The 26,831-nt window shown below is 41.6% G+C and overlaps 1 protein-coding gene across 1 annotated transcript in view; it reads left to right on the top strand.

Moving 5' to 3' along the window:
- The window catches only part of rftn1b (raftlin, lipid raft linker 1b), a 329,875-nt gene that overhangs the window by 263,743 nt on the left and 39,301 nt on the right, over positions 1–26,831 (top strand). The window contains exon 7 of the mRNA XM_084335672.1: positions 21,114–21,232. Within this exon, the coding sequence (XP_084191798.1) occupies positions 21,114–21,232 (119 nt within the window). The remainder of the gene's footprint in view (positions 1–21,113; positions 21,233–26,831) is intronic.

The raw sequence follows: 26,831 nt of genomic DNA, 5'->3' as shown, positions 1-26,831 counted from the left end.
GAGCATCTCTCTGTGTGCTTGGTGGCTGGGATGAGAGCTGGGATGAGAGCTGGGATGAGAGCATCTCTCTGTGTGTTTGGTGGCTGGGATGAGAGCGGGATGAGAGCTGGGATGAGAGCATCTCTCTGTGTGTTTGGTGGCTGGGATGAGAGCATCTCTCTGTGTGTTTGGTGGCTGGGATGAGAGCATCTCTCTGTGTGTTTGGTGGCTGGGATGAGAGCATCTCTCTGTGTGTTTGGTGGCTGGGATGAGAGCATCTCTCTGTGTGTTTGGTGGCTGGGATGAGAGCATCTCTCTGTGTGTTTGGTGGCTGGGATGAGAGCATCTCTCTGTGTGTTTGGTGGCTGGGATGAGAGCATCTCTCTGTGTGCTTGGTGGCTGGGATGAGAGCATCTCTCTGTGTGTTTGGTGGCTGGGATGAGAGCGGGATGAGAGCGGGATGAGAGCGGGATGAGAGCATCTCTCCGTGTGCTTGGTGGCTGGGATGAGAGCGGGATGAGAGCATCTCTCCGTGTGCTTGGTGGCTGGGATGAGAGCGGGATGAGAGCATCACTCCGTGTGTTCGCTGGCTGGGATGAGAGCTGGGATGAGAGCGGGATGAGAGCGGCTCTCTGTGTGCTTGGTGGCTGGGATGAGAGCTGGGATGAGAGCCGGGATGAGAGCGGCTCTCTGTGTGTTTGGTGGCTGGGATGAGAGCGGCTCTCTGTGTGCTTGGTGGCTGGGATGAGAGCTGGGATGAGAGCCGGGATGAGAGCGGCTCTCTGTGTGCTGGTGGAGACTGGAGGATCTCTTCACTGTATCTACCGCCTCCCTGCTGCCACCTGGTAATGTAGAAAAGGCATTCATCTCCGAGGCTATTTCACACAGCAGCTAGAGTAATGTTCCCCGGGGAACTTTAACTGCATCTAAGGGAAGCGAGGGAGAGAGAGGGAGAGAGAGAGAGAGGGGGGAGGGAGGGAGGGAGGAAGGGAGGGAGGGAGGGAGGGAGAGGGAGAGGGAGAGAGGGGGGGAGGGAGAGAGAGGGAGGGAGGGGGAGGGAGAGAGAAAGAGAGGGGGAGAGAGAGGGAGAGAGCGAGGGAGAGAAAGAGAGAGACAACGAAACAAGGAAAAGAACATTTTGTTTGGTCGGTGGTGGCTGCAGTTTGTCTCCAATGGGAGGGTCCCTGCCACAGAGAGAGAGAGAGAGAGAGAGAGAGAGAGAGAGAGAGAGAGAGAGAGAGAGAGAGAGAGAGAGAGAGAGAGGGGGGGGGGGGTATGGGAAGCTTATTGTTTTATGTTATTTTTTTTGGCCTACAACACAACCTAATTATTCTGTATGCTCGCCAAGCCCCATCGGATGAGTGTACAGATTCTAAAGTGCCAGCCGACAACATTATGTGACACACACACACACACACACACACACACACACACACACACACACACACACACACACACACACACACACGCACGCACGCACGCACACACACACACACACACACACACACACACACACACACACACACACAGGGAGGAATGCAGGCGTGAATGCAACACACAGGACAGAATGCACGCACACACACACACGCACTCTGCCATACAGAAGATACCGCTGAGGAAGTCTGTACCGCTTATATTAATCTACTGTTCAAAAAGCTAAAAAAGGGATTCAAAGGATTTATTATTTCTATTGTTGGGGTTAACTTGTGGAACAATGCTGATATAAATGTTTTCTTTTTACATACACACAAGACTGAGTAATTCACACACACAAAAAGTTTGTATAGCTATTTCTGAAGGTTACAAATGTGAATAACTCTCATTTTGTTATTTGTTTCTATATTTGTTTTCTGTTTTAGAGTCTTCATTTGTTAAGAATATAGGACAGGCGTGTATAAGCATTCTGCTTCAGCCTGTACCTTTTCAGTCACTGCCAAAAGCAAAGACTGTTGAATGATCGTGCATATTGTATTGTGTGTGATGACTGAATGTAACTACTACTACTATGAATGAATGCATGAATGAATGAATGAATGAATGAAAAAGTTTATTTTTGAACATGTATTCTCCATATTCCTCCAAACAAATCACAGTATCTAGCTCCGTCAAACAGAACAATCATAATAAGAATTATAAAAAATTATAAACAAAAAGTCAAGAGCAATGTATTTAGTTAGTTGACATTAGTTGACTACTACTAAGGTCTCATCAGAAAACAAAAAATAAGTACTAATCGACCACAGGAAAAAAGATACATAATTTACGTTTTGTTATAGCCCTAAGTAATATATTTTTATATATTATATATACGTATATAACCCCTCATAAACTTGCTTGTACACCTGCACATAACCCTTAGCTCTGTATGATAGCATGTACTATAATGCTGTATATACCATATAAATGTATTCTCATCGCATATATATACCTATCTCTGTCTGTACTTACCTGCACATAGTCCCTTACTATATCGATATCTGTACATATCCAAATCAAATCAAATAAAATTTATTTGTAAGGCCCGACAACACACGTTAATGTCCCCATGGGCCGGACACGTCTTCTTTAAACAAGTCAAGAAGAAACATCACAATAAGTCAAGAACAAAACAAGAACACCATAAGGTCCAACAAATTTAAAATAAATGCAAATTAAATAAATGCAACACTCCCAGACATACCCCACGCGAAGGTAAGGAAAAACTCACTAAAACCTGGCAATAGGAAAAAATGCACCACAGGCAATGTGGAGGAGAGACACCTTAGAAGGGCCGTTCAAGGGGGGGATCTCCCTTCTTAGATGTCGGTGATAGTAGTGTTGCAATAAAACAGGCGAACAGTTGGTAGGCATCCTACTCTTACTAGTTACGCTGCTGGACAGTAGTAGTCATACTGTCTCTATTCATATAATACAACTCTGTACATACATCTGATTAGCACTACACTACACAAGTAGTACAAATTTGTTATTTTGTACCCAGTTTGTTATTTTGTACCCAGTTTAACCACCTCCATTGTATATTGCTGTTGACATTTGAATATTTAATCTAATCTAATCTAAATGTAATAATATATTTTATAATATATATTGTGACAGATCTCCTCCCCCCTCCTTTGGATATGTGAAGGATGGGAGATATGTCCGTCACGGAACGGAGTAGAGGCAATTAGGTAGCTGATTAGTACTGATAGAACACACCTGCGCATCATTAGTCCACCCACTTCTCACGTGCACACACCCAGTCCTATGACTACATTAACACTAGGTTAGAGAGGAGTAAGTTGAGCGGAGTAGGAGTTGTGGTATTGAGAGAGAGAGATTGTATATTCGGAGTTGTGACGGTGAGAGGAAGTATTAGGAGAGGTACAGGCGAGTAGGTGTTCTTTGTGTACTGGACCCTGGACTGGCTGAGATACCCCCTTGGGTACTGACCCTGGACTGGACGACTACCCCTAATTGTGAACAATCCCTTTTTCTGTTGAAGTAGATTTTGTGAGTGAGAGTGCTGGTTCCAAGAATAATTCAGACTGGAGGCTGTTTTCAGAGGCAATGGACCAGTTGGTGAAAATGTGTTTTATTCAGCATACAAGCATATGTTTCCACAGCACAGCAACAAAACGTCCATCCTTGACCCAGCCTCGACTAGACTGAGTCCTCTACTGTTCTCAACAAGTTGTTTAAATCCTATCTCCAATACACAAGTGGGTCTGGTCCTCCCCTGCCAATAGTTGGTAAACTGGTTTGGTGTCTGTGTGGTTTGTGTCACCTGTGTCTCTGTGTGTGTGTGTGTGTGTGTGTGTGTGTGTGTGTGTGTGTGTGTGTGTGTGTGTGTGGGCGTGTCTATAGGTACTTGCGAGGACATACTATGCTCCGCCAACCTTCATTGTGAGGTCAAATCCACTTGCGAGGACTTTTTCCTGGTCCCCAGAAATAATATACTTTAGATGACTTTAAAATGATCTTTAAGTCCCTAATATACATTTTTTAGACTAGGTCCTCACACTGGTATAATTGTTGATTTCACCCGACTCTACAGCATTCCTACAGGACACACTCGAGTACTGCAGGGGGAAATATGCGTTTGGCGCAGATGTGTGTGAGGACCTTTGGAGACTATTTTTGATTGGTTGGTCTGAGAGGGGATTGTTTTGATTGGCTGCTCGTGACCTGTCACTCATCTGCTAGCTACGTGACCTCACGTGGTCTGAGAGGGGATTTTTTTATTGGCTGCTCATGACCTAACGTGCATTCTGGGTAGTGTAGTACAATACTATCATATAATAATTCTACTATTATACAACGAGGGCGCCTATAGCACTGCTATCTTATGCAATGACACTATTGCATAGATTATGCAAAGTAATGTTTGGCTGAACATCATAATCAAAATCGTAAAGGAGAATGAACGCTAGCTAGCAGGCTATAGATATCTATGACTATGAGCTAAAACGCTAGCTAGCAGGCTAGCAAGCTAAAAGTGACCTCACGTGGTCTGAGAGGGGATTTTTTTATTGGCTGCTCATGACCTAACGTGCATTCTGGGTAGTGTAGTACAGTACTAGCATATAATAATTATACTATTATACAACGAGGGCGCCTATAGCACTGCTATTTTATGCAATGACACTATTGCATAGATTATGCAAAGTAATGTTTGGCTGAACATCATAATCAAAATCGTAAAGGAGAATGAATGCTAGCTAGCAGGCTAGCAAGCTAAAACGCTAGCTAGCAGGCTAGCAGCAGCTGGGCAATCCAAAAGGAGAATGAATTAATGAAAACTTTATTAACAGATTGCAGAATGGGTACAATACAGTACGGCTCAATACACACAATTGTTAATGGGATGCAGACCAGAGAAAGACATTTGTCTTGTTTACAATAGTCATAATTAACAGTTTGTTATTCATTTAGATAATTATAAGATAAGATATTCCTTTATTGATCCCCTTGAGGAAATTCAGGCATCATAGCAGCATGGGGAGGGGGGAGTTTGGTTGATTGATTGAAAATTTTATTAACAGATTGCAGAATGGGTACAATACAGTACAGCTCAATACACACAATTGTTAAGGGGATGCAGACCAGAGAAAGACTTTGTCTTGTTTACAATAGTCACAATTAACAGTTTGTTATTAATTTAGATAATTATAAGATAAGATATTCCTTTATTGATCCCCTTGAGGAAATTCAGGCATCATAGCAGCATGGGGGAGGGGGGAGTTTGGTTGATTGATTGAACATTTTATTAACAGATTGCAGAATGGGTACAATACAGTACAGCTCAATACACACAATTGTTAAGGGGATGCAGACCAGAGAAAGACTTTCGTCTTGTTTACATCAGGGTCCCCCATTTTCAATTCATCAAAACATAACATGTTTTAGGACCATTGCTATTTTTATTGTACATAAATTATATGAGAGAAGCATGTTCTTGTAATTTATTCTTATTTGCAGATGATTCAGCTTTGCTCCCATAAGGATCTCAGTACACTCAGTACACAGGGAGACTGCAATTCGAAACTGGCCCCTGTAAATGTCCTAACACAACCCCTCCAATGTATACAGTAAATTACCAAGTATGGTCTTGTCAATATTCCAATGTACAGTTTTGTTTGTACAGTTGTACAGTGTCCCCCACCCACCCCTCCTACCCAACCTCCCCCCACTCACCCCCCACCCACCAACCACCTCCAATGTACAGTCCCCCCCCCCCCCCCCCCCCCACCTACCCAATCCAATGTACAGTTTCTACGTCAAATGTATATACTTTTTTTTCTGGACTCTTTTTGTATCACAAACAGTACTGTATTTGAAAATCTGGTATGTCATAAATATATTACTACCTGTACCCCCCCCCCACCCCCACCCCCCCCCCCCCTCCCCCCCATGCTGCTATGATGCCTGAATTTCCCCAAGGGGATCAATAAAGGAATATCTTATCTTATCTTATCTTATCTTATATAGATGTAGCAGTACTGTCTATCTGTATGTCATGTATGTCATATATGTTACGATGAATTGAAAATGGGGGACCCTGATGTAAACAAGACGAAAGTCTTTCTCTGGTCTGTATCCCCTTAACAATTGTATGTATTGAGCTGTACTGTACTGTACCCATTCTGCAATCTGTTAATAAAGTTTTCAATCAATCAATCAATCAATCAAACTCCAAAGAATACTAGGAGAGGAACTCTCTAAGGTTAGGAATTGGCTGTCTGACAATAGGCTCTCACTTCACTTAAAAAAGGCTCCTGAACTCAAGGTAGAATTAGGGTCTGAGGTTATAGCAGCAAGAACAGCAGTGAAGTACCTGGGCTGTATGCTGGATGACAGTCTGGGGGGGGAGGCCTTACAGGTTTGATTGATTGATTGATTGATTGATTGATTGATTGATTGATTGATTGATTGATTGATTGATTGATTGATTGATTGATTGAAAACTTTATTAACAGATTGCAGAATGGGTACAATACAGTACAGCTCAATACACACAATTGTTAAGGGGATGCAGACCAGAGAAAGACTTTCGTCTTGTTTACATCAGGGTCCCCCATTTTCAATTCATCAGGAAACTGGGTACTGGGTAAGGTAAATGCCCGCACCAGGTTTTAAAGCAGGGAAGGCCTAAAGGCCTCTACATGCTACAGCAACTTCTGCTTGTTATCAATGGGTTGGTTGAGAAGGGAAGTGTCATCTATCTAGGGAACCTAGCTACATACCGGGTACAATGTTACATTAGGCTGTGCGTCGATGTTGCAGAAGCATAAAGGCAGAGTGTTTGCAACACCGTTGCTTTGTCGATGTTGTGGTGCAGTAGACTCTATAGGTCCTACAGGCTACCACTAACAACATGAGTTAGCCCTGGCTAGTGCTGTAATGTAGACTATATAGCTCCTACAGGCTAACACTAACAACATGAGTTAGCCCTGGCTAGCGCCGTAATGTAGACTATATAGCTCCTACAGGCTAACACTAACAACATGAGTTAGCCCTGGCTAGTGCTGTAATGTAGACTCTATATAGCTCCTACAGGCTACCACTAACAACATGAGTTAGCCCTGGCTAGCGCTGTAATGTATACTATAGAGCTCCTACAGGCTACCACTAACAACATGAGTTAGCCCTGGCTAGCGCCGCCATGTAGACTATAGAGCTCCTACTGGCTACCACTAACAACATGAGTTAGCCCTGGCTAGCATGTAATGTAGACTATAGCTCCTACAGGCTACCACTAACAACATGAGTTAGCCCTGGCTAGCGCCGCCATGTAGACTATAGCTCCTACAGGCTACCACTAACAACATGAGTTAACCCTGGCTAGCGCTGTAATGTAGACTATAGCTCCTACAGGCTACCACTAACAACATGAGTTAACCCTGGCTAGCGCTGTAATGTAGACCATAGCTCCTACAGGCTACCACTAACAACATGAGTTAGCCCTGGCTAGCTCTGTAATGTAGACTATAGCTCCTACAGGCTACCACTAACAACATGAGTTAGCCCTGGCTAGCGCTGTAATGTAGACTATATAGCTCCTACAGGCTACCACTAACAACATGAGTTAGCCCTGGCTAGCGCTGTAATGTAGACTATAGCGACTTGTGTGACTGGGAGACTTGTGTGACTTGGAGACTTGTGTGACTGGGAGACTTGTGTGACTGGGAGACTCGTGTGACTGGGAGACTCGTGTGACTTGTGTGACTTGGAGACTTGTGTGACTGGGAGACTTGTGTGACTTGTGTGACTTGGAGACTTGTGTGACTGGGAGACTTGTGTGACTGGGAGACTTGTGTGACTTGGACACTTGTGTGACTGAGAGACTCATGTGACTTGGAGACTTGTGTGACTGGGAGACTCGGGAGACTTGTGTGACTGGGAGACTCGTGTGACTAGGATACTTGTGACTGGGAGACTCGTGTGACTTGGAGACTTGTGTGACTGGGAGACTCGTGTGACTTGTATGACTTGGAGACTTGTGTGACTGGGAGACTTGTGTGACTTGGAGACTTGTGTGACTGGGAGACTCATGTGACTTGTGTGACTTGGAGACTTGTGTGACTGGGAGACTTGTGTGACTTGGAGACTTGTGTGACTGGGAGACTCGGGAGACTTGTGTGACTGGGCGACTTGTGTGACTGGGAGACTTGTGTGACTGGAAGATTTGTGTGACTTGGAGACTTGTGTGACTGGGAGACTTGTGTGACTGGGAGACTTGTGTGACTGGGAGACTCGTGTGACTTGTGTGACTTGGAGACTTGTGTGACTGGGAGACTTGTGTGACTTGTGTGACTTGGAGACTTGTGTGACTGAGAGACTTGTGTGACTGGGAGACTTGTGTGACTTGGACACTTGTGTGACTTGGAGACTTGTGTGACTGGGAGACTTGTGTGACTGGGAGACTTGTGTGAATTGGAGACTTGTGTGACTGGGAGACTCGGGAGACTTGTGTGACTGGGAGACTTGTGTGACTGGGAGACTTGTGTGACTGGGCGATTTGTGTGACTTGGAGACTTGTGTGACTGGGAGACTTGTGTGACTGGGAGACTTGTGTGACTGGGAGACTCGTGTGACTTGTGTGACTTGTGTGACTTGGAGACTTGTGTGACTGGGAGACTTGTGTGACTTGTGTGACTTGGAGACTTGTGTGACTGGGAGACTTGTGTGACTTGGATACTTGTGTGACTGGGAGACTCTGGAGACTTGTGTGACTGGGAGACTTGTATGACTGGGAGACTTGTGTGACTGGGAGATTTGTGTGACTTGGAGACTTGTGTGACTTGGAGACTCGTGTGACTTGGAGACTTGTGTGACTGGGAGACTCGTGTGACTTGTATGACTTGGAGACTTGTGTGACTTGGAGACTTGTGTGACTGGGAGACTCGTGTGACTTGTATGACTTGGAGACTTGTGTGACTGGGAGACTTGTGTGACTGGGAGACTCGGGAGACTTGTGTGACTGGGAGACTTGTGTGACTTGTGTGACTTGGAGACTTGTGTGACTGGGAGACTTGTGTGACTGGGAGACTTGTGTGACTTGGAGACTTGTGTGACTGGGAGACAAGTGTGACCTTTGGCTGTAGCTAACATGTTTATACACGGAGGAGACAGAGGAACATGTTTGGACAGCTTGGCACCGGGGTACCTCTCGGACCTGCTGGAACCTTATGTTCCTCCAAGGTCCCTCAGGTCCTCTGACCAGCTCCTCTAGGCCGTTCCAAAGTCCAGGCTGAAGCTATGGGGGGGCCGTACTTTTGCTGTGGCAGCCCCAACGCTCTGGAATGAGCTGCCACTGCATGTTAGGCAGGCCCCCACTCTGCAGGTGTTCAAATCACGCTTCAAGACACATCTATTTGCTCTGGCTTTCGGTGTTTTAAACAGTTTTTGAGAGACCTGCCTTTTTATGTGACACATTGTACTGTTTTTATTGTGTGCTTTTATTAAAATGTTTTATGTTTTATGTTTTATCTTATGTTGTGGACTTGTACAGCACTTTGGTCAACTTTGTTGTTTTTAAATGTGCTTTATAAATAAAGTGGATTGGATTGGATGATATGTGCATATTTAATGTGGGAAGTGCCTCATTTGCATATATAAACATCAAATTCAGAAAACTTGTAATATATTTTTTCTTAGTTTATATGTACATAACAAGCTGGGAACGTTTAAGTGATATCTATCCAAGTATCACCTTAATAAAATTTTCAATCAATCAATCAATCTACTGCCACTCTCAAAGACTCAGCTCAGCTCAAAATTGTGTAGCCTACTGCTGCATGCACCCCTCCCCCACAGGTTGAAAACATTATCATTAGTTGCAGTGTGGGGGAGGGGTAGTTTGTGGCGTTTTGTGTGTCTCGACTCCTCTAAAATCCGAATTAACCCTTTCACAGTCGGCGGCATGTTCGAGGAAGATGTTCTATTAATCTGATGATAAACCCACGCTCCAATTTGAAATGTAAGTCTTATCTTGCATACAGCTTGTGTCATTTGGATATAAACGGTGTAATTTCAGTTTAGTTTATAGTAGATTAACACTAGTGTTTCATGTGTTTGCTAAAAGGATTGTCACCGTGACGTTAGCCTGTAGCTACCAGGCTAATATAACACATTTAAGTTACTAGCAACGTGTTTCGCAGACTGCAGATTTACTAGCCAAGTTAAAAGAACACGCCAACATTTTGGGATATTAGCTTATTATCGTCTTCTCCAGAGAGAGACAAGAAGATAGATACCAGTTTCCTCTCTGTGCGTTCAGTAGAAAGCTATCTGGCTGCATGTTAGCCTTAGCTTAGCACAATGAATGGAAGCGAACATGACCAGTTAGCCTTCGGGAGCGGTGTTAGTTGGACAATGCCTAGGCTAACCGGTCATGTCCGCTTCCATTCATTGTGCTAAGCTAAGGCTAACGTGCAGCCAGATAGCTTTCTACTGAACGCACAGAGAGGAAACTGGTATCTATCTTCTTGTCTTTTTCTGGAGAAGACTGTAAGCTAATTTCCATGTTAAAAACAAGTCACAGCAATGTGTTTGTTTTGATTGATTGATGTAATACAGTACAGCTCAATACACACAATTGTTAAGGGGATGCAGACCAGAGAAAGACTTTCATCTTGTTTACATCAGGGTCCCCCATTTTCAATTCATCAGGACATATATGACATACAGATAGACAGTCCTGCTACATCTATACATTTATGACATACCAGATTTGCAAATACAGTACTGTTTGTGATACAAAAAGAGTCCAGAAAAGGGAGTATATACATTTGACGTTAAAAACTGTGCATAGGAGGAGGTTGGGTGGGGTTGTGTGGGACATATATATAATATATACATATATTATCTTTCAAATGCATGCATAAGAACAGATAATGAAATCTACTGTAATCTACTGTACTTTTAAATTTTCCCCACAGTGCAACCGTTTTTAAACTAATTTCAGATCTAATTGTTCCTACATGTTAACAATAGGGAAAGCATTTCATATAAAAGTATTCTGTATTCTTGTATGACAACTAATAAAGAAACTTGAACTTGAAACTTCCTGTTCATCATCGCTGACAATAATATTAACAACTATTGTCCATTTTATTCTCTACCTTCCAGAACTGTCTGATCAGGGTGACGTCGCAAGGCCGGGATGCCCTGGTCACTGACTTGGCCTGAAAAAAAGTTCAGTCAGGTGATTTTGTTTTTTGCTTTAATCCCTGCCCATACTGCTGCAGTGCTGGCATGGCAACAGCATTCGAGAATATGTTCCAGATGTGGCATATTCCGAAAGAAAATATTCATGTCATACTCCAATGCCCGAAACGTGGTCAAGACGCAGGATTACAACGTTTGGGATGTATGGCCCACGGCGCGCTTCAGCTGGCTGTCCAGTGTCCCCGCCAATGTTCTGAGACATATTTATATATTTGTATAATTGTTAGGCTATTTGAATCTACCATTTAGGGCTGGTGTATTCAAATAGCCTAACAAATAAAATGTAATATGTCTCGGAACATTGGCCGGCAGATGCACCACTGCAAACCAAAGAAATGTGAACTCAAGAAGCCAAAACGAAGTTTAGCCTGTTTTAAAAGGCTATAGCCTAAAAGAAAAAGTTGCCTTTTACCACCGCTTGGCCTATATTTTATGCAGTGTTTAGCCTATTAAATAGGCTAATATTTTTTTTTATTCGTTTTAACTTTCAGCCTGTTAATAAATGTGTTGTTAATTCAGTATTTAACATCTTGAATTCATATTTATTTAGGCTATGCTAATTAAAAACACAAATGTTATGGACATCTAATTTAATTATCTGCTTATTTATTAATGCTTCAATTCATTCAGAAACGTTACAGCAAACAATCCATATGTGCATTTGTTTACATTAGGGGTGCACGATATTGATTTTTTGACCCCGATACCGATAACTTTCTGCTCCTCAAGGCCGATACCGATAACCGATATTTATTGTATTATAATATTTTTTTTAAATGTATATTCCTGTAGTTTTGACCTAACCAGATTTATCATGACATGAGCGTTATGAACAAAAAAAAGCCAAGACAACAGTTTTTCCAAATAAATATAATTTGAATCAGAAAATTCACAATCCGTCAATAACTTATAATACATCCAACCTAACAAGTCACCTGCAACATCACCACCGTAAAGCTGCTGTGAATCCAAAGCCAGCTACAAAGGAACCCGCAGCGATTGTACCTATTGACGAGGCGTTTGCTAAATTAAAGAAGTTTGACAGAAATGACCCAAGGGCTCAAGCCGCTAGCTTTTAAGCAGTGCTTGGTGGTGCAAATTAACCTGGCTACTACAGAGCAATAAGTGACTGCGTATTCAACCAAGGGTTGCATCACAGTCATGAAAGGGGCTAGATTTGCGTGTCGTCGTAGGCTTTTAACACACCATCGTAGCGGTGGTGATGTTGCAGGTGACTTGTTAGGTTGGATGTATTATAAGTTGTTGCCCGTTTCCCTCCTCATGGAACTTCTGCATTGCATTTGTTACAAATAGCAAGTGAACTTTTTTCCTCTAAAACTATTCCCACACTACTGACGCCATCTTTGTTTACATCCGCGCTGCTTCTGAAACTTACGTGGCTACGTCACAGCCAAGAATGGGAGTGCTGGATTTGTGTAAAACGCCCTCTTCCTAAACCACACGCTATCAGTCGTACCACAGTACTGGCAAAACGGGAGGAGCCTACAGTAAAAACAAACGCCCTTCATCCCAATTCACCCGCACCGCATTTTTTTTAGAGTTGTTCCGATACCGATACCAGTATCGGAAAAGCCGCCGATACTGGCTAAAATGCTGGTATCGGTATCGGCGAGTACCCTCTAATGCTGCGCTCCGATACCATATGACGTAATTTATCAACAACACTGTGGTCTGTTGAGTAAGCATTTTAAAACAAACGTGTGCTTAATCGATTAAAGTGTCAATGCCATTTGTCATTTTAACAGCAGATACTTTCTTAAATGTCATCGTCCCGACAGAGCGGTGTTGACGGGGAGCTCATGGGTTCGCTTGGTGGCTGGTGTTATTAATATTAGCATTGAACAGCTAACCGAAAGCTAGCTTTAACATTACCTTGGCTAAAGTTGGGGCTATTCATATAATCCAGCAATAATGGCTGCAGACCTGCAAGCAAAGTACAGCAAGTTGGCAAAGGAGTATTCCAAGTTAAATCACAATGTCACCAGTAACGTTACAGTCTTCTATGGTCTTCCCATATACCGGTAGTTCATGCTAGCTAACGGTAACGTCGTCATTGCACAATTGCACGTTGCGTACACAATTAATGACATGTTGCGGACAGCCATATCGGCGACAATGTTTAGCTTTTAGTGCCAAATGATAAGAGTCTGAGGCGGAGTCTCAAAAGAGAATGTTGAATATTTATTGTGCAAAAATCACAACAGATCCGACTGCTACTGAACGGAGCCTTGTAGACAGACTGAGTAGGGTATATCTGCAGAGCCAGTGGGTAGCGAGTGCAGCAACGTATAATGTCCGTGTGGATCATTGGAGTAGGGTATATCTGCAGTGCTGAAGCCCCATACTCATTGATTAATGATACTAATACAAATCTATACAATCACCTGTTGTTGAATAAATACCATTACTTTCTAGTTATGACTAAAAAACAGTATATATAAAACAGTATTTGTTAAAAAAAAAAATATATATTATATTTATAAAAAAAATTATATAATATCGTTTTTTTTTTTTTTATGTATGCACTGGTATCGGATAAGTATCGGTATCGGCCGATACCCAAAGCTTAGGTATCGGAATCGGATCGGAAAGGAAAAAATGGTATCGGAACATCTCTAATTTTTTTTACCAAAAAATATATTATATTATCGGAGCTATCACCGTTATCGGGATGATGTCATAATACCTATACACAACTGTACACAACATATACTGTACACACTGTACACACCATATACTCTACATACTGTACACAACATATACTGTACACACTGTACACACCATATACTGTACACACTGTACACACCATATACTGTACACAACATATACTGTACACACTGTACACACCATATACTGTACACACTGTACACACCATATACTGTACACACCATATACTGTACACTGTACACACCATATACTGTACACTGTACACCATATACTGTACACACCATATACTCTACACACTGTACACACCATATACTGTACACACCATATACTGTACACACTGTACACACCATATACTGTACACAACATATACTGTACACACTGTACACAACATATACTCTACATACTGTACACACCATATACTGTACACACTGTACACACCATATACTGTACACACCATATACTGTACACTGTACACACCATATACTGTACACACCATATACTGTACACACTGTACACAACATATACTGTACACACTGTACACAACATATACTCTACATACTGTACACAACATATACTGTACACACTGTACACACCATATACTGTACACACCATATACTGTACACTGTACACATCATATACTGTACACTGTACCCACCATATACTGTACCCACCATATACTGTACACACCATACACTGTACACACCATATACTGTACACACTGTATACACCATATACTGTACACACCATATACTGTACACTGTACACACCATATACTGTACACACCATATACTGTACACTGTACACACCATATACTGTACACTGTACACACCATATACTGTACACACCATATACTGTACACGCCATATACTGTACACACCATATACTGTACACACCATACACTGTACACACTATATACTGTACACTGTACACACCATATACTGTACACTGTACACACCATATACTGTACACACCATATACTGTACACTGTACACATCATATACTGTACACTGTACCCACCATATACTGTACCCACCATATACTGTACACAACATATACTGTACACACTGTACACAACATATACTGTACACAACATATACTGTACACACCATATACTGTACACACTGTACACAACATATACTGTACACACTGTACACACCATATACTGCACACACTGTACACAACATATACTGTACACACTGTACACAACATATACTGTACACACTGTACACAACACATACTGTACACACCATATACTGTACACACCATATACTGTACACTGTACACACCATGCATATACTGTACACACCATATATGGTACACTGTACACACCATATACTGTACACACTGTACACAACATATACTGTACACAATGTACACAACATATACTGTACACAACATATACTGTACACACAATATACTGTACACACCATATACTGTACACTGTACACACCATATACTGTACACACTGTACACACCATATACTGTACACACCATATAATGTACACTGTACACACCATATACTGTACACACTGTACACACCATATACTGTACACACCATATACTGTACACACCATATACTGTACACTGTACACACCATATACTGTACACTGTACACACCATATACTGTACACACCATATACTGTACACACCATATACTGTACACAACACATACTGTACACTGTACACAACATATACTGTACACAACATATACTGTACACAACATATACTGTACACACTGTACACACCATATACTGTACACTGTACACACCATATACTGTACACACCATATACTGTGCACTGTACACACCATATACTGTACACACCATATACTCTACACACTGTACACACCATATACTGTACACACTGTACACACCATATACTGTACACACTGTACACACCATATACTGTACATACTGTACACAACATATACTGTACACACTGTGCACAACATATACTCTACATACTGTACACACCATATACTGTACACACCATATACTGTACACACCATATACTGTACACTGTACACACCATATACTGTACACACCATATACTGTACACACTGTACACAACATATACTGTACACACTGTACACAACATATACTCTACATACTGTACACAACATATACTGTACACACTGTACACACCATATACTGTACACAACATATACTGTACACAACATATACTGTACACACCATATACTGTACACACTGTACACAACATATACTGTACACACTGTACACACCATATACTGCACACACTGTACACAACATATACTGTACACACTGTACACAACATATACTGTACACACTGTACACAACACATACTGTACACACCATATACTGTACACACCATATACTGTACACTGTACACACCATGCATATACTGTACACACCATATATGGTACACTGTACACACCATATACTGTACACACTGTACACAACATATACTGTACACAATGTACACAACATATACTGTACACAACATATACTGTACACACAATACACTGTACACACCATATACTGTACACACCATATAATGTACACTGTACACACCATATACTGTACACACTGTACACACCATATACTGTACACAACATATACTGTACACTGTACACAACATATACTGTACACTGTACACACCATATACTGTACACTGTACACCCCATATACTGTACACACCATATACTGTACACAACACATACTGTACACTGTACACAACATATACTGTACACAACATATACTGTACACACTGTACACACCATATACTGTACACACTGTACACACCATATACTGTACACACTGTACACACCATATACTGTACACAACATATACTGTACACACTGTACACAACATATACTGTACACACCATATACTGTACATACTGTACACACCATATACTGTACACAACATATACTGTACACACTGTACACAACATATACTGTACACAATGTACACAACATATACTGTACACAACATATACTGTACACACAATACACTGTACACACCATATACTGTACACACCATATAATGTACACTGTACACACCATATACTGTACACACTGTACACACCATATACTGTACACACCATATACTGTACACTGTACACAACATATACTGTACACTGTAACACATACTGTACACTGTACACAACATATACTGTACACAACATATACTGTACACAACATATACTGTACACACTGTACACACCATATACTGTACACACTGTACACACCATATACTGTACACACTGTACACACCATATACTGTACACAACATATACTGTACACACTGTACACAACATATACTGTACACACCATATACTGTACATACTGTACACACCATATACTGTACACAACATATACTGTACACACTGTACACAACATATACTGTACACACTGTACACACCATATACTGTACACACTGTACACACCATATACTGTACACAACATATACTGTACACACTGTACACAACATGTACTGTACACACCATATACTGTACACTGTACACACCATATACTGTACACACTGTACACACCATATAATGTACATACTGTACACAACATATACTGTACACAACATATACTGTACACACTGTACACAACACATACTGTACACACCATATACTGTACACACTGTACACAACACACACTGTACACACCATACTGTACACACACTGTACACAACACATACTGTACACAACATATACTGTACACACTGTACACAACACACACTGTACACAACACATACTGTACATAACATATACTGTACACAACACATACTATACACAACAACATATACTGTACACACTGTACACAACATATACTGTACATACTGTACACAACATATACTGTACACACTGTACACAACATATACTGTACACAACATATACTGTACACACTGTAAACATATACTGTACACAACATATACTGTACACAACATATACTGTACACACTGTACACACACAACATATAATGTACACACTGTACACAACATATACTGTACACACCATGTACCCTCTACTGTGAGCGATTTGTAGTGTAAAATTTCCCTGTGGATGATTAATTTCTATTCTATTCTGTCTAGGTGTCTGCGTGCTCCACCGTCCACCCAGGGGTCCTTCAACCTACAGACATGGTCCAGAGGAGAGTAAAGGTATATGCTTTATGTATTTTTATACCTGTTTATTATGTCTATTTTATTATTTTGTATTATTGCACAATCGAAGCGGGCATGGCCACCCGCATTTCACTGTATGCCTGTTATGTATGTGATGAATAAAACTCTTGAATCTCTTGAATCTTGAAGGTGCATGGGGTCTGGACGATCAAGATGTTTCGTTGTCCCAACACCATGATTCACTACAACAAATTCATGGGCGGAGTTGACCTTTCAGACCAGCTGAGCCAGTACTACTCCACACACCGCAGAACTTCCCACTGGTACCGGACCATGTTCTTCCACTTTGTGGACATCGCGAGCACCAACGCCTACATCCTCCACTGTGAAATCAGTAAGGCAAAACAGGAGGCACACATGACTCACAAGGACTTCATGTGCGAGATAGCGCGTGAGTTGTGTGGCGTGGACATCACACTAGCTCCTCTTGACAGGAAGGTAGACCATATCCCTGTTGCCATCGCAGCACCTACAGAGGACGTCAGACAGAAAGCCACACATGGCCGCAGGATCTGCCAGCAGTGTCACAAAGGGGGGAAAAGGACCCTGACTCCCTGGAAATGCAAGCGCTGTGATGTAGCCCTCTGTCTCGTCATTGGCAAACTGTTTCGAATTGTGGCACAGTTGAGCACACAGTACAGCACAGTACAATGTCGCACACACACACATATGTATATGATGTACAGTAGTCTACAGTAGTCTATATAGTGTATATATGTATATTGAATATTCCTCTTTACTTTTACTATTATTATATTATAGTATTTTTATTGCACATTACTTTAGTTACATTCCATAATGATGCTATATTTTTTTTTTACTTTTACTTACTTTTTTACTGACTATTTCTAAAAAAGCATGATGGTGAGATTTTCCAGTTGAGAATCTACATTTCGTCTGGGTTTATTACCTGTGTATGAAGAAAATACTTGTTTTTGAATTGAATTCTGCCCTTTTCTCTTTTGTTTATGTAAATATGCTACCTGAGGGGGCATTTCCACTGTTTTATATGCTTGATTGAATATGTTTGCATTGGTTCATAGTAAAAAGAACACATTTTCTCAATCCGATTTTGTGTTTTGTGTTGTACAGTATACAGTAGTATATACAGTATTATGCAGTATGAAAACTGTCAGGTCATATATGTGAGGCTGTGCTGAAAAAAAAGATACCAAACATACCATGGTAAAACATTTTAAAATGGGAATTATACCATTTAAATCAAAATTAGCTAAAACATTGAAAATATCCCACAACTCCGAAGAGAAATAATGTTTAACCCTTATGTGGTGGTAGGGTCTCCAGCGACCCGTTTCAAGGTTATAATATGTAATAACTATCATGTAGTTGATTTGATTAGAACAAGGCTCGTTTCAAGGTTATAATATGTAATAACTATCATGTAGTTGATTTGATTAGAACAAGGCTTTATGATATCCTCCACAACACATATTATACATATTATATAAGCGCAGCAAAACTGTCACCATTTTGAAAATTCTGAAGGTATCTGCAGAAAAAAAGGTACGACTGTGGTGTTAGGGTCATTCTTGACCGGGCAAGGTAAACTATACCATAAAAATACTAAATATAAATAAATAAAATAATAAATATACTAAACTTTTTTTCAGTAGTTATATTCTAATATTGTTCTATTATAGTCAGAAAACATTATTATCTATGGGTTTCACATTTAGTATATTATGATTGAACAACCTCATTTTCATCTAAAAAATAAGGGACATGATGTGATTGTAATACAATCAAATTACAATGGGATTATATGGTTATGAATGCATATAATGTTAGTTAGGATGTAGTATTAACTATATTGAGTGATACTCCTTTCTTTTTAGTGGTCAGGACTGAGTTAGACCCCGGGTCAACATTGACCCGCTAACCGGTCAGTGGTGCCAATTCCTAACACAACATGAGGGTTAAGGAGGTGGACTGTAATGAGCATAGCTGCCTATAAATTCTCGACAGGTAGCCCTTTAGAGTGGGAAGAGGGTAAGAAAAATGTCGAGTTATTATGTTTCATATCAAACCTGAAGGCAGAAACTATGTTTCTTATAAAACCTTCTGAATGCAGAAATGATATATTTACCTTCTGAATGCCGAAACTATATGTTTATTATAAAACCTTCTGGAGACAGAAACTAGGCCTATATGTTTCATATAAAACCATATAAAACCTTCTGGAGGCAGAAATGATATGTTATAACACCTTCTGAATGCAGAAACGATATGTATTTATATAGACGTGTGTATTCCGGTGTATATGCTTTTCTGAGGACAGACGTGTGTGTTCTTATTTATACGCTTCTCTGAGGACTCTCATGTCCCGCCCCACGTCTGTATCTGATTGGCTTACACCACTAGTCCTCACGAGTCTGTCCCATGACATAACATAACACAAAAAACAAACATGTGTGTTAAATTATTTTGAAGTCAGTTTCCAGCAGTTGAGCGCCATCTATTGGTAAATATATTTTTTTCAGGGTCCAAATCACAGCGGAAAGGGGGGTCCTCGCAACCTTATTGATATCTCAAGGTCCTCGGAAGTACCTGTAAACACGTATGTGTGTGTGTGTGTGCGTGTGTATGTGTGTGTGTGTGTGTGTGTGTGTGTGTGTGTGTGTGTGTGTGTGTGTGTGTGTGTGTGTGCATGTATGTCTAGTGTGTATGCTTTGTGTGTGTGTGTGTGTGCGTGCGTGCGTGCGTGCGTGCGTGCGTGCGTGCGTGTGTGTGTGTGTGTGCATGTCTTGTGTGTGTGTGTGCGTGCATGCGTGTGTGCGTGTGTGTGTGTGTGTGTGTGTACGGGGTGCTGGTTGGCTGAGTTATGTCATTAAGTTTCCTCTGGCCTGGAGGGCTTGGACGGCTGAGAGAAACGAGACAGACACCCTCCATCCTGTAAATACTCTTTTCACAGCCAGATATCCCTCTCTCTCTCTCTCTCTCTCTCTCTCTCTCTCTCTCTCTCTCTCTCTCTCTCTCTCTCTCTCTCTCTCTCTCTCTCTCTCTCTCTCTCTCTCTCTCTCTCTCTCTCCCTCTCTGCAGATTTGCTGCCTAAGTCAGTGGAAAGCGTCTTCATCTTCCAGGAGGCGCTGGAGGGGGAGTCGGGTGCCAGTGCCACCACGTACGACGCCATCGTGGTGGAGCAGTGGACCGTCATAGACGTGAGTGGATTGATTTTCAGAAGGGTGGGGCTAGGGATGTTTTTTACATTTTACATTGAAAGTGCTTGTTACATGATTGCCCCCCCCCCCCCAACCACACACACACACACACCTTTCACCGACCTGTCTCTCCCCAACCCCCAAAGGCAAATATTGCAAATCTCAGTCTGAGACGTGTCTCACAATAGACTGTCTTATCTGAAGCAACCAAGCCCTTATCTGACCAGCGATTACTGCCCTGCTTAGAACAAGTCCCACGCGGGAAATTGATTTCTGTCAACTTCTGAGGGGTTTGTGGAACTTTGTGTGTGTGTGTGCGCTGTGTGTGTTTGCCGATGCTATCACAGTAATCGAATTTAGACTTCCTGGGCCTGGGGCAGTCCAAGTGTGAAAGGCGACTTTTGTCCCCTAAATGTGACACTGTGATTGTCCATGCCAGCGATGATGACCACATGTGTCCCTGAAAATAATGGTATAGCAGCTATTGACTGCAGTAGTATAACCTCTCCATCTTTTGAAATCAAGGGTAAAACCGTCTGCAACGTAATGGATTTCAAGCCGCCGGTAGAGACGTCAATAAGGAACACTGCGGCAACGCAGAACTAGTGCTCAGTCTTCCAAGGGATCCAATCAACTCTCGCCTGGGACTTTATCAAAAAACGCTTCGCTCAAGTGATCAGGGCCTCACCGTCATTAGCTTGACAACACACTCTCTCACAAATGATGATCAGGACTTGCATCATCCACGCTCATTGTGATTACTGCCTAAAATTGATATGCATAGTATCACTGCTGCTCACTGTCGCTTCGGTGCCAGGGATAATTACTGTGAAAAATCATGAAATCATGACGAATATTTATTGGGAAGTGTTTTTCTTCTTCTTCTTCTTCTCTCCCCGGTGCTCAACACACTCATTTAGCCAAAGACTGATAGGGTTGGTTAGATTGATGAAGCAGGAAAACAAGCTGTTTCACTGAGGATAAGCTCACTAGCATTGTGATAAAGTATTTTCTCAGGGACGATGTTGAAAACCTTACTTACTTACTGGACATCAGGGTGAGTCTGTATGACTTACTGGACATCAGGGTGAGTTTGTATGACTTACTGGACATCAGGGTGGGTCTATATGACTTACTGGACATCAGGGTGAGTCTATATGACTTACTGGACATCAGGGTGAGTCTATTGTTATGACTTGCTGCCATCCCCTTTGATTTCAATCTGCACCATTGATCTTTGATGCTTGGCTGACTGTCAACCTGCCCAGATAGCAAAGTAACATTGATACATACTGTATCTGCTGCCTACATTACCTTTGTTATAACACCATGTAGCACTGTATGATAGCATTGTGTAATGGCATTGTGCAATAACACTGTACACATTGCTTGTTCATCTATTTATATCACACTTTACACATGTATACACAATTATTTATCTCTGTATGTGCATGTACTGCTACTAAGTTAGTTCAGGCAGGGATATTAGGTTTACTAGGCATCAGGCAGGGCTGCTCTGGAATAAAGTACAAAGTTGATGAACCTATTATGATGCTTTCTCTTCCTTCATGTTAAAATGTTTATAACGTTAGGTCCTAATTTGATGTTTTGGGACACAAAAACATCAATGGGAGGAGGTTTTGATGGTTAGGGTCAGGTTATCGTTAGAAGTGCTTCAGGCATCGGCGTATTTAGACCACTATCACTGGGGCACGTGCCCCAGTGTTGATCAGCTGTACCCCAGTGATCCAATGTCCCCAGAAAAATAATAATAATATTTTTTTATTTATTTTTTACTTCGCTTTGAAATATTATAGTGAAATATTTCGCATTTATCTTGTTGAAATCCTCCAACAGGCTCTTTTTTGTAAGTTGACTGGTTTGCACACCCCTATGACAGCTAATACATGGTACATCCCATGGTGCTCAGCTGTCAGCAGGCAGCTGGCCTTGTGCAGTTCACAGGTAAAATCACACAGTGCTGCATTGCATTCTGTCATGATGCACAGCTAAGAAAGTTAAAGCAAAGGAAATTCGGGCATTCCAGCCCTCGTGGACAGACTACTACGGGTTTGTGTGTCAGAAGGACCGTGCTGTGTATACTTATGTTGAAGGCTTGCCAAACAAAGAGACAATCAAATCAAGGATAAAAGATATCCCCATGTCAGCTCGAAGTGTCGAGCGACGCATCAACGAAATGTCCGAAAATATCAGAGAACAGCAAACAGCTGGATTAAAAGATGCTCCGGTGTGCAGCTTAAAGGGACCAACCAACACAGCCCCCAGATAACGGAGCTCAGTAAAGCAAAACAGTGCCAAGGATCTCAGGTAGGCAGCGGTTTATTTTCCTACACATGGCGCTGCAGCATGTTAACTTGAACGTCTTTCTCTCTCTCTCCCTCTCTCTCTCCTCTCTCCTCTCTCTCTCCTCTCCTCTCCCTCTCTCTCTCTCCTCTCCTCTCTCTCTCTCTCTCTCTCTCTCTCTCTCTCTCTCTCTCTCTCTCTCTCTCTCTCTCTCTCTCTCTCTCTCTCTCTCCCTCTCCCTCTCCTCTCCTCTCCTCTCTCTCTCCTCTCTCTCTCTCTCTCTCCCTTGGAGGAGGGTGTGCCTCAGTTAAACCTTGCGACGACTGAGCTGTGTTCTAGTCATGTGACACTACACATATTTAATTGAGACCCTTTATTATTTCAATTTAGCTGGAAATACATTGATACATCATTCAGTAACATTTTCAGAGCCTTATAACAAAAACATTATTACGGTTACCATTGTGACCAGTGGGATTCTTTTTACTCATAATGTGAGTATTACCAAGTCACCTTGTGTTCTTAAAACAATGACAATAAACATAGTTTTATTAGGTTGAAATAATGTGGTTGTGTACTTATTTTTTCTGTTAACTTATTATGGATTGAAAACTGAAAACCAAACAAAATGTGCTATATATAGCCTACCGTCTGTGTCAAATATGAAATAAATATGAAATATGAATATGAAAACAAGCTCAATCAAAAGTTTGGACATGATTCCAAAATAGTGAAGAAAATGACTTTAGGAAGAACAAAGGCAGAGGCTCTGGTCCTTGCTCCAAAGGCAGTGGGTGATGTTCTCAAGGCCTTAACATCAGACAAACCCCTTCCATTCTCCATACAGATGGATGCATCTAACCTAACCCTAACCCTAAAACCGAAATAAAGTAAAAAAAAATTAAATAGTTACAAAATCTGCCGATCTTCGCCCCAAAAACGGGCAAAATCGGCAAAATAATTATAATTGCGTGCGCGCTGCATATCCCTGGGTGCCCCCCTGTGCCCCAGTACAGTGCTTGGTCTAGATACGCCCCTGGTAAGGGTTAGGTCATGTAAAGGTAAGGGTTAGGTAAGGTTTAGTTAGAAAAGGTTTGTTAAAATGTCAGTGTATTGTTTAATTTTTACTTCAATATTGGACAATATTGGATAAAATAATAACTTGTGTTAGCTGACATATTTCTAGGTACCAACATATAAAAAAAAATAGGATGTTTCACACATTAGAATTGGCTCTCTTGTAATGACATGAATGTTTATAGACTGAAACAAGCATGTGTTGGGCTGTTAACCCTTTCACTGCCACACTACCAAACGGTTAACCCTTTCACTGAGACAATACAGAAGGTTAACCCTTTACTATCACACTACAGACGGCCGTCTGTAGTGTGATAGTAAAGGGTTAACCTTCTGTAGTGTGGTAGTGAAAGGGTTAAGGTGGTCCATTCAGTGAGATGATCGTTGGGTATGACAGCACATTACAATACTTAAATGTTAATGAACTTAAGTTATAATAATAAAGTAATACAAAAGAACGGACTGCTGAACAGGTACACAGGTTTAATTCAAGGGAAGTAGCTCGCTCCTGATTTTGGACCGATGCCTCAAAAATGTTCTAAATAAAAACGCAGCCGTCGGTTTAGAAATAACAGGCTTTTCCTTTTACGTATAAATGGGCTAAATAACCTGAATAGGAGGCCTGAATGGACGCCCTGTTGAGTGCTCTAAATGAATATCACATCATGGCCTCAGCTATGAAACTCAAATCAGGACTGTGCTCCCATCTCTTGTATCCATCGGGAAAATCAATACAGGAGCAGCCTTGGACGGTGATGCACGGAAAAGCCCCCCCCCCCTTTACTGCCCAGCGTTGCAGGAATAACATCAAAACAAAAGTTGCTCTCCTTGAGACTCCGGTCTCTAATCCATTCTGTTTGCCAGAGTTGTTGATTTATAAAGAAGGGTGAAACACTTTAGCAGCAACATAATGTATCTCCACTGGTTCACCAATATCAACATAAAGAGAGAACATGAGACACAGAATGGATTTCATTTGATCTCCTTTTCCTGCCATTTTGTGGGTTTGGCAGCTGCGTTGTGTCTCACAGTGTGTTTGCTAACTCTCACCTTGAGTGCATCAATGATCGACGAAGACTGCGATACGTTGAATTATTCACAGCGAGTTCTGTAATAGCAGCGCTCGCACATCCACATCGTGCGTGACTGGACGTGACCGAAATCCACAAGTCATTCCATAATATCCATAGTGTATTCCTATTCTGTAATATCTTTGAAGATAAATGTTTGATGATTTGTGCCGTATGTGCGACACAAGTGCTTCCTCTGCAACATCAAGTCAAGTCAAGAGTTTTATTTGTCACGGCATACAAGTATACAATGAAATGCGGGTGGTCTTGCCCGCAACGATGTGCAATACAGTGGTACAACATATAATAGAATCCAATAAAAAAACAACATTGTGCAATAAACAGGTAACAGGTAACATGGTGGGACATCTTGGTATCTGTACATAGTTATTTACAGAGCATATAGGACATGCTGGGTCCTTTGGTAGTGCAATACACTGTTACTGTTGTTATACTATTTCTAAAGTGACTTTTCCTTTTTGGCCATAAGTGTGGGCGTGTACGGCATGAGTGTGTGCCTGCTCATGTTAAAGTGGCTGCTAGTGTGCGAGCGTGCACAGCGTGCGTGTCGTGTGTGTGCTCATGTGTGCTTGTGTGTGAGAAGTTCAGTGTTCTGTGGCACTCAGTGTTCATTGTTCAAGGCTCTGATGGCCTGGGGGAAGAAGCTGAGCCAAAGCCTTTCTGTCCTAGTAGCTGGGGTTCGCAGGCGTCTGCCTGACCTCAGCAGCTGGAACAGGCTGTTATTGGGGTGGTGGGGGTCTTTCATTATTCTGCAGGCTCATTATAGATGTTGGCACGTGCATCAACTGTATCGTCATGCTATCAGCAGTACAGTCACAGACTCGCAGAGAAAGAACACTTAAATAAATTTAAAACATTTAAAATAATGTGCTAAATAAATAAACTAAACTAAACTAAACTAAAGGAAAAATCCACCCTAAAATATGCATAATTCACATGTTATTTCTATAATGTTTCAATTTGCGAACATTAACAAGTCTTTCCCTGAACACCAGAGAGATAAGACATCAAGAGACAGATCCTGCAGCTGCTCCATAGACGCCTAAGGACACTATGGCATTAACCATGGTGATCTTACTGGGAGGTGGGTACTTTTTCTGATTCAGAGCTGTCAGCCCTACATTTTG

This window comes from Notolepis coatsorum (genome assembly GCF_963971535.1).
Source record: "Notolepis coatsorum genome assembly, chromosome: 19".
NCBI lineage: Eukaryota > Metazoa > Chordata > Actinopteri > Aulopiformes > Paralepididae > Notolepis > Notolepis coatsorum.
This window is presented reverse-complemented; position numbering and strand designations above follow the sequence as displayed.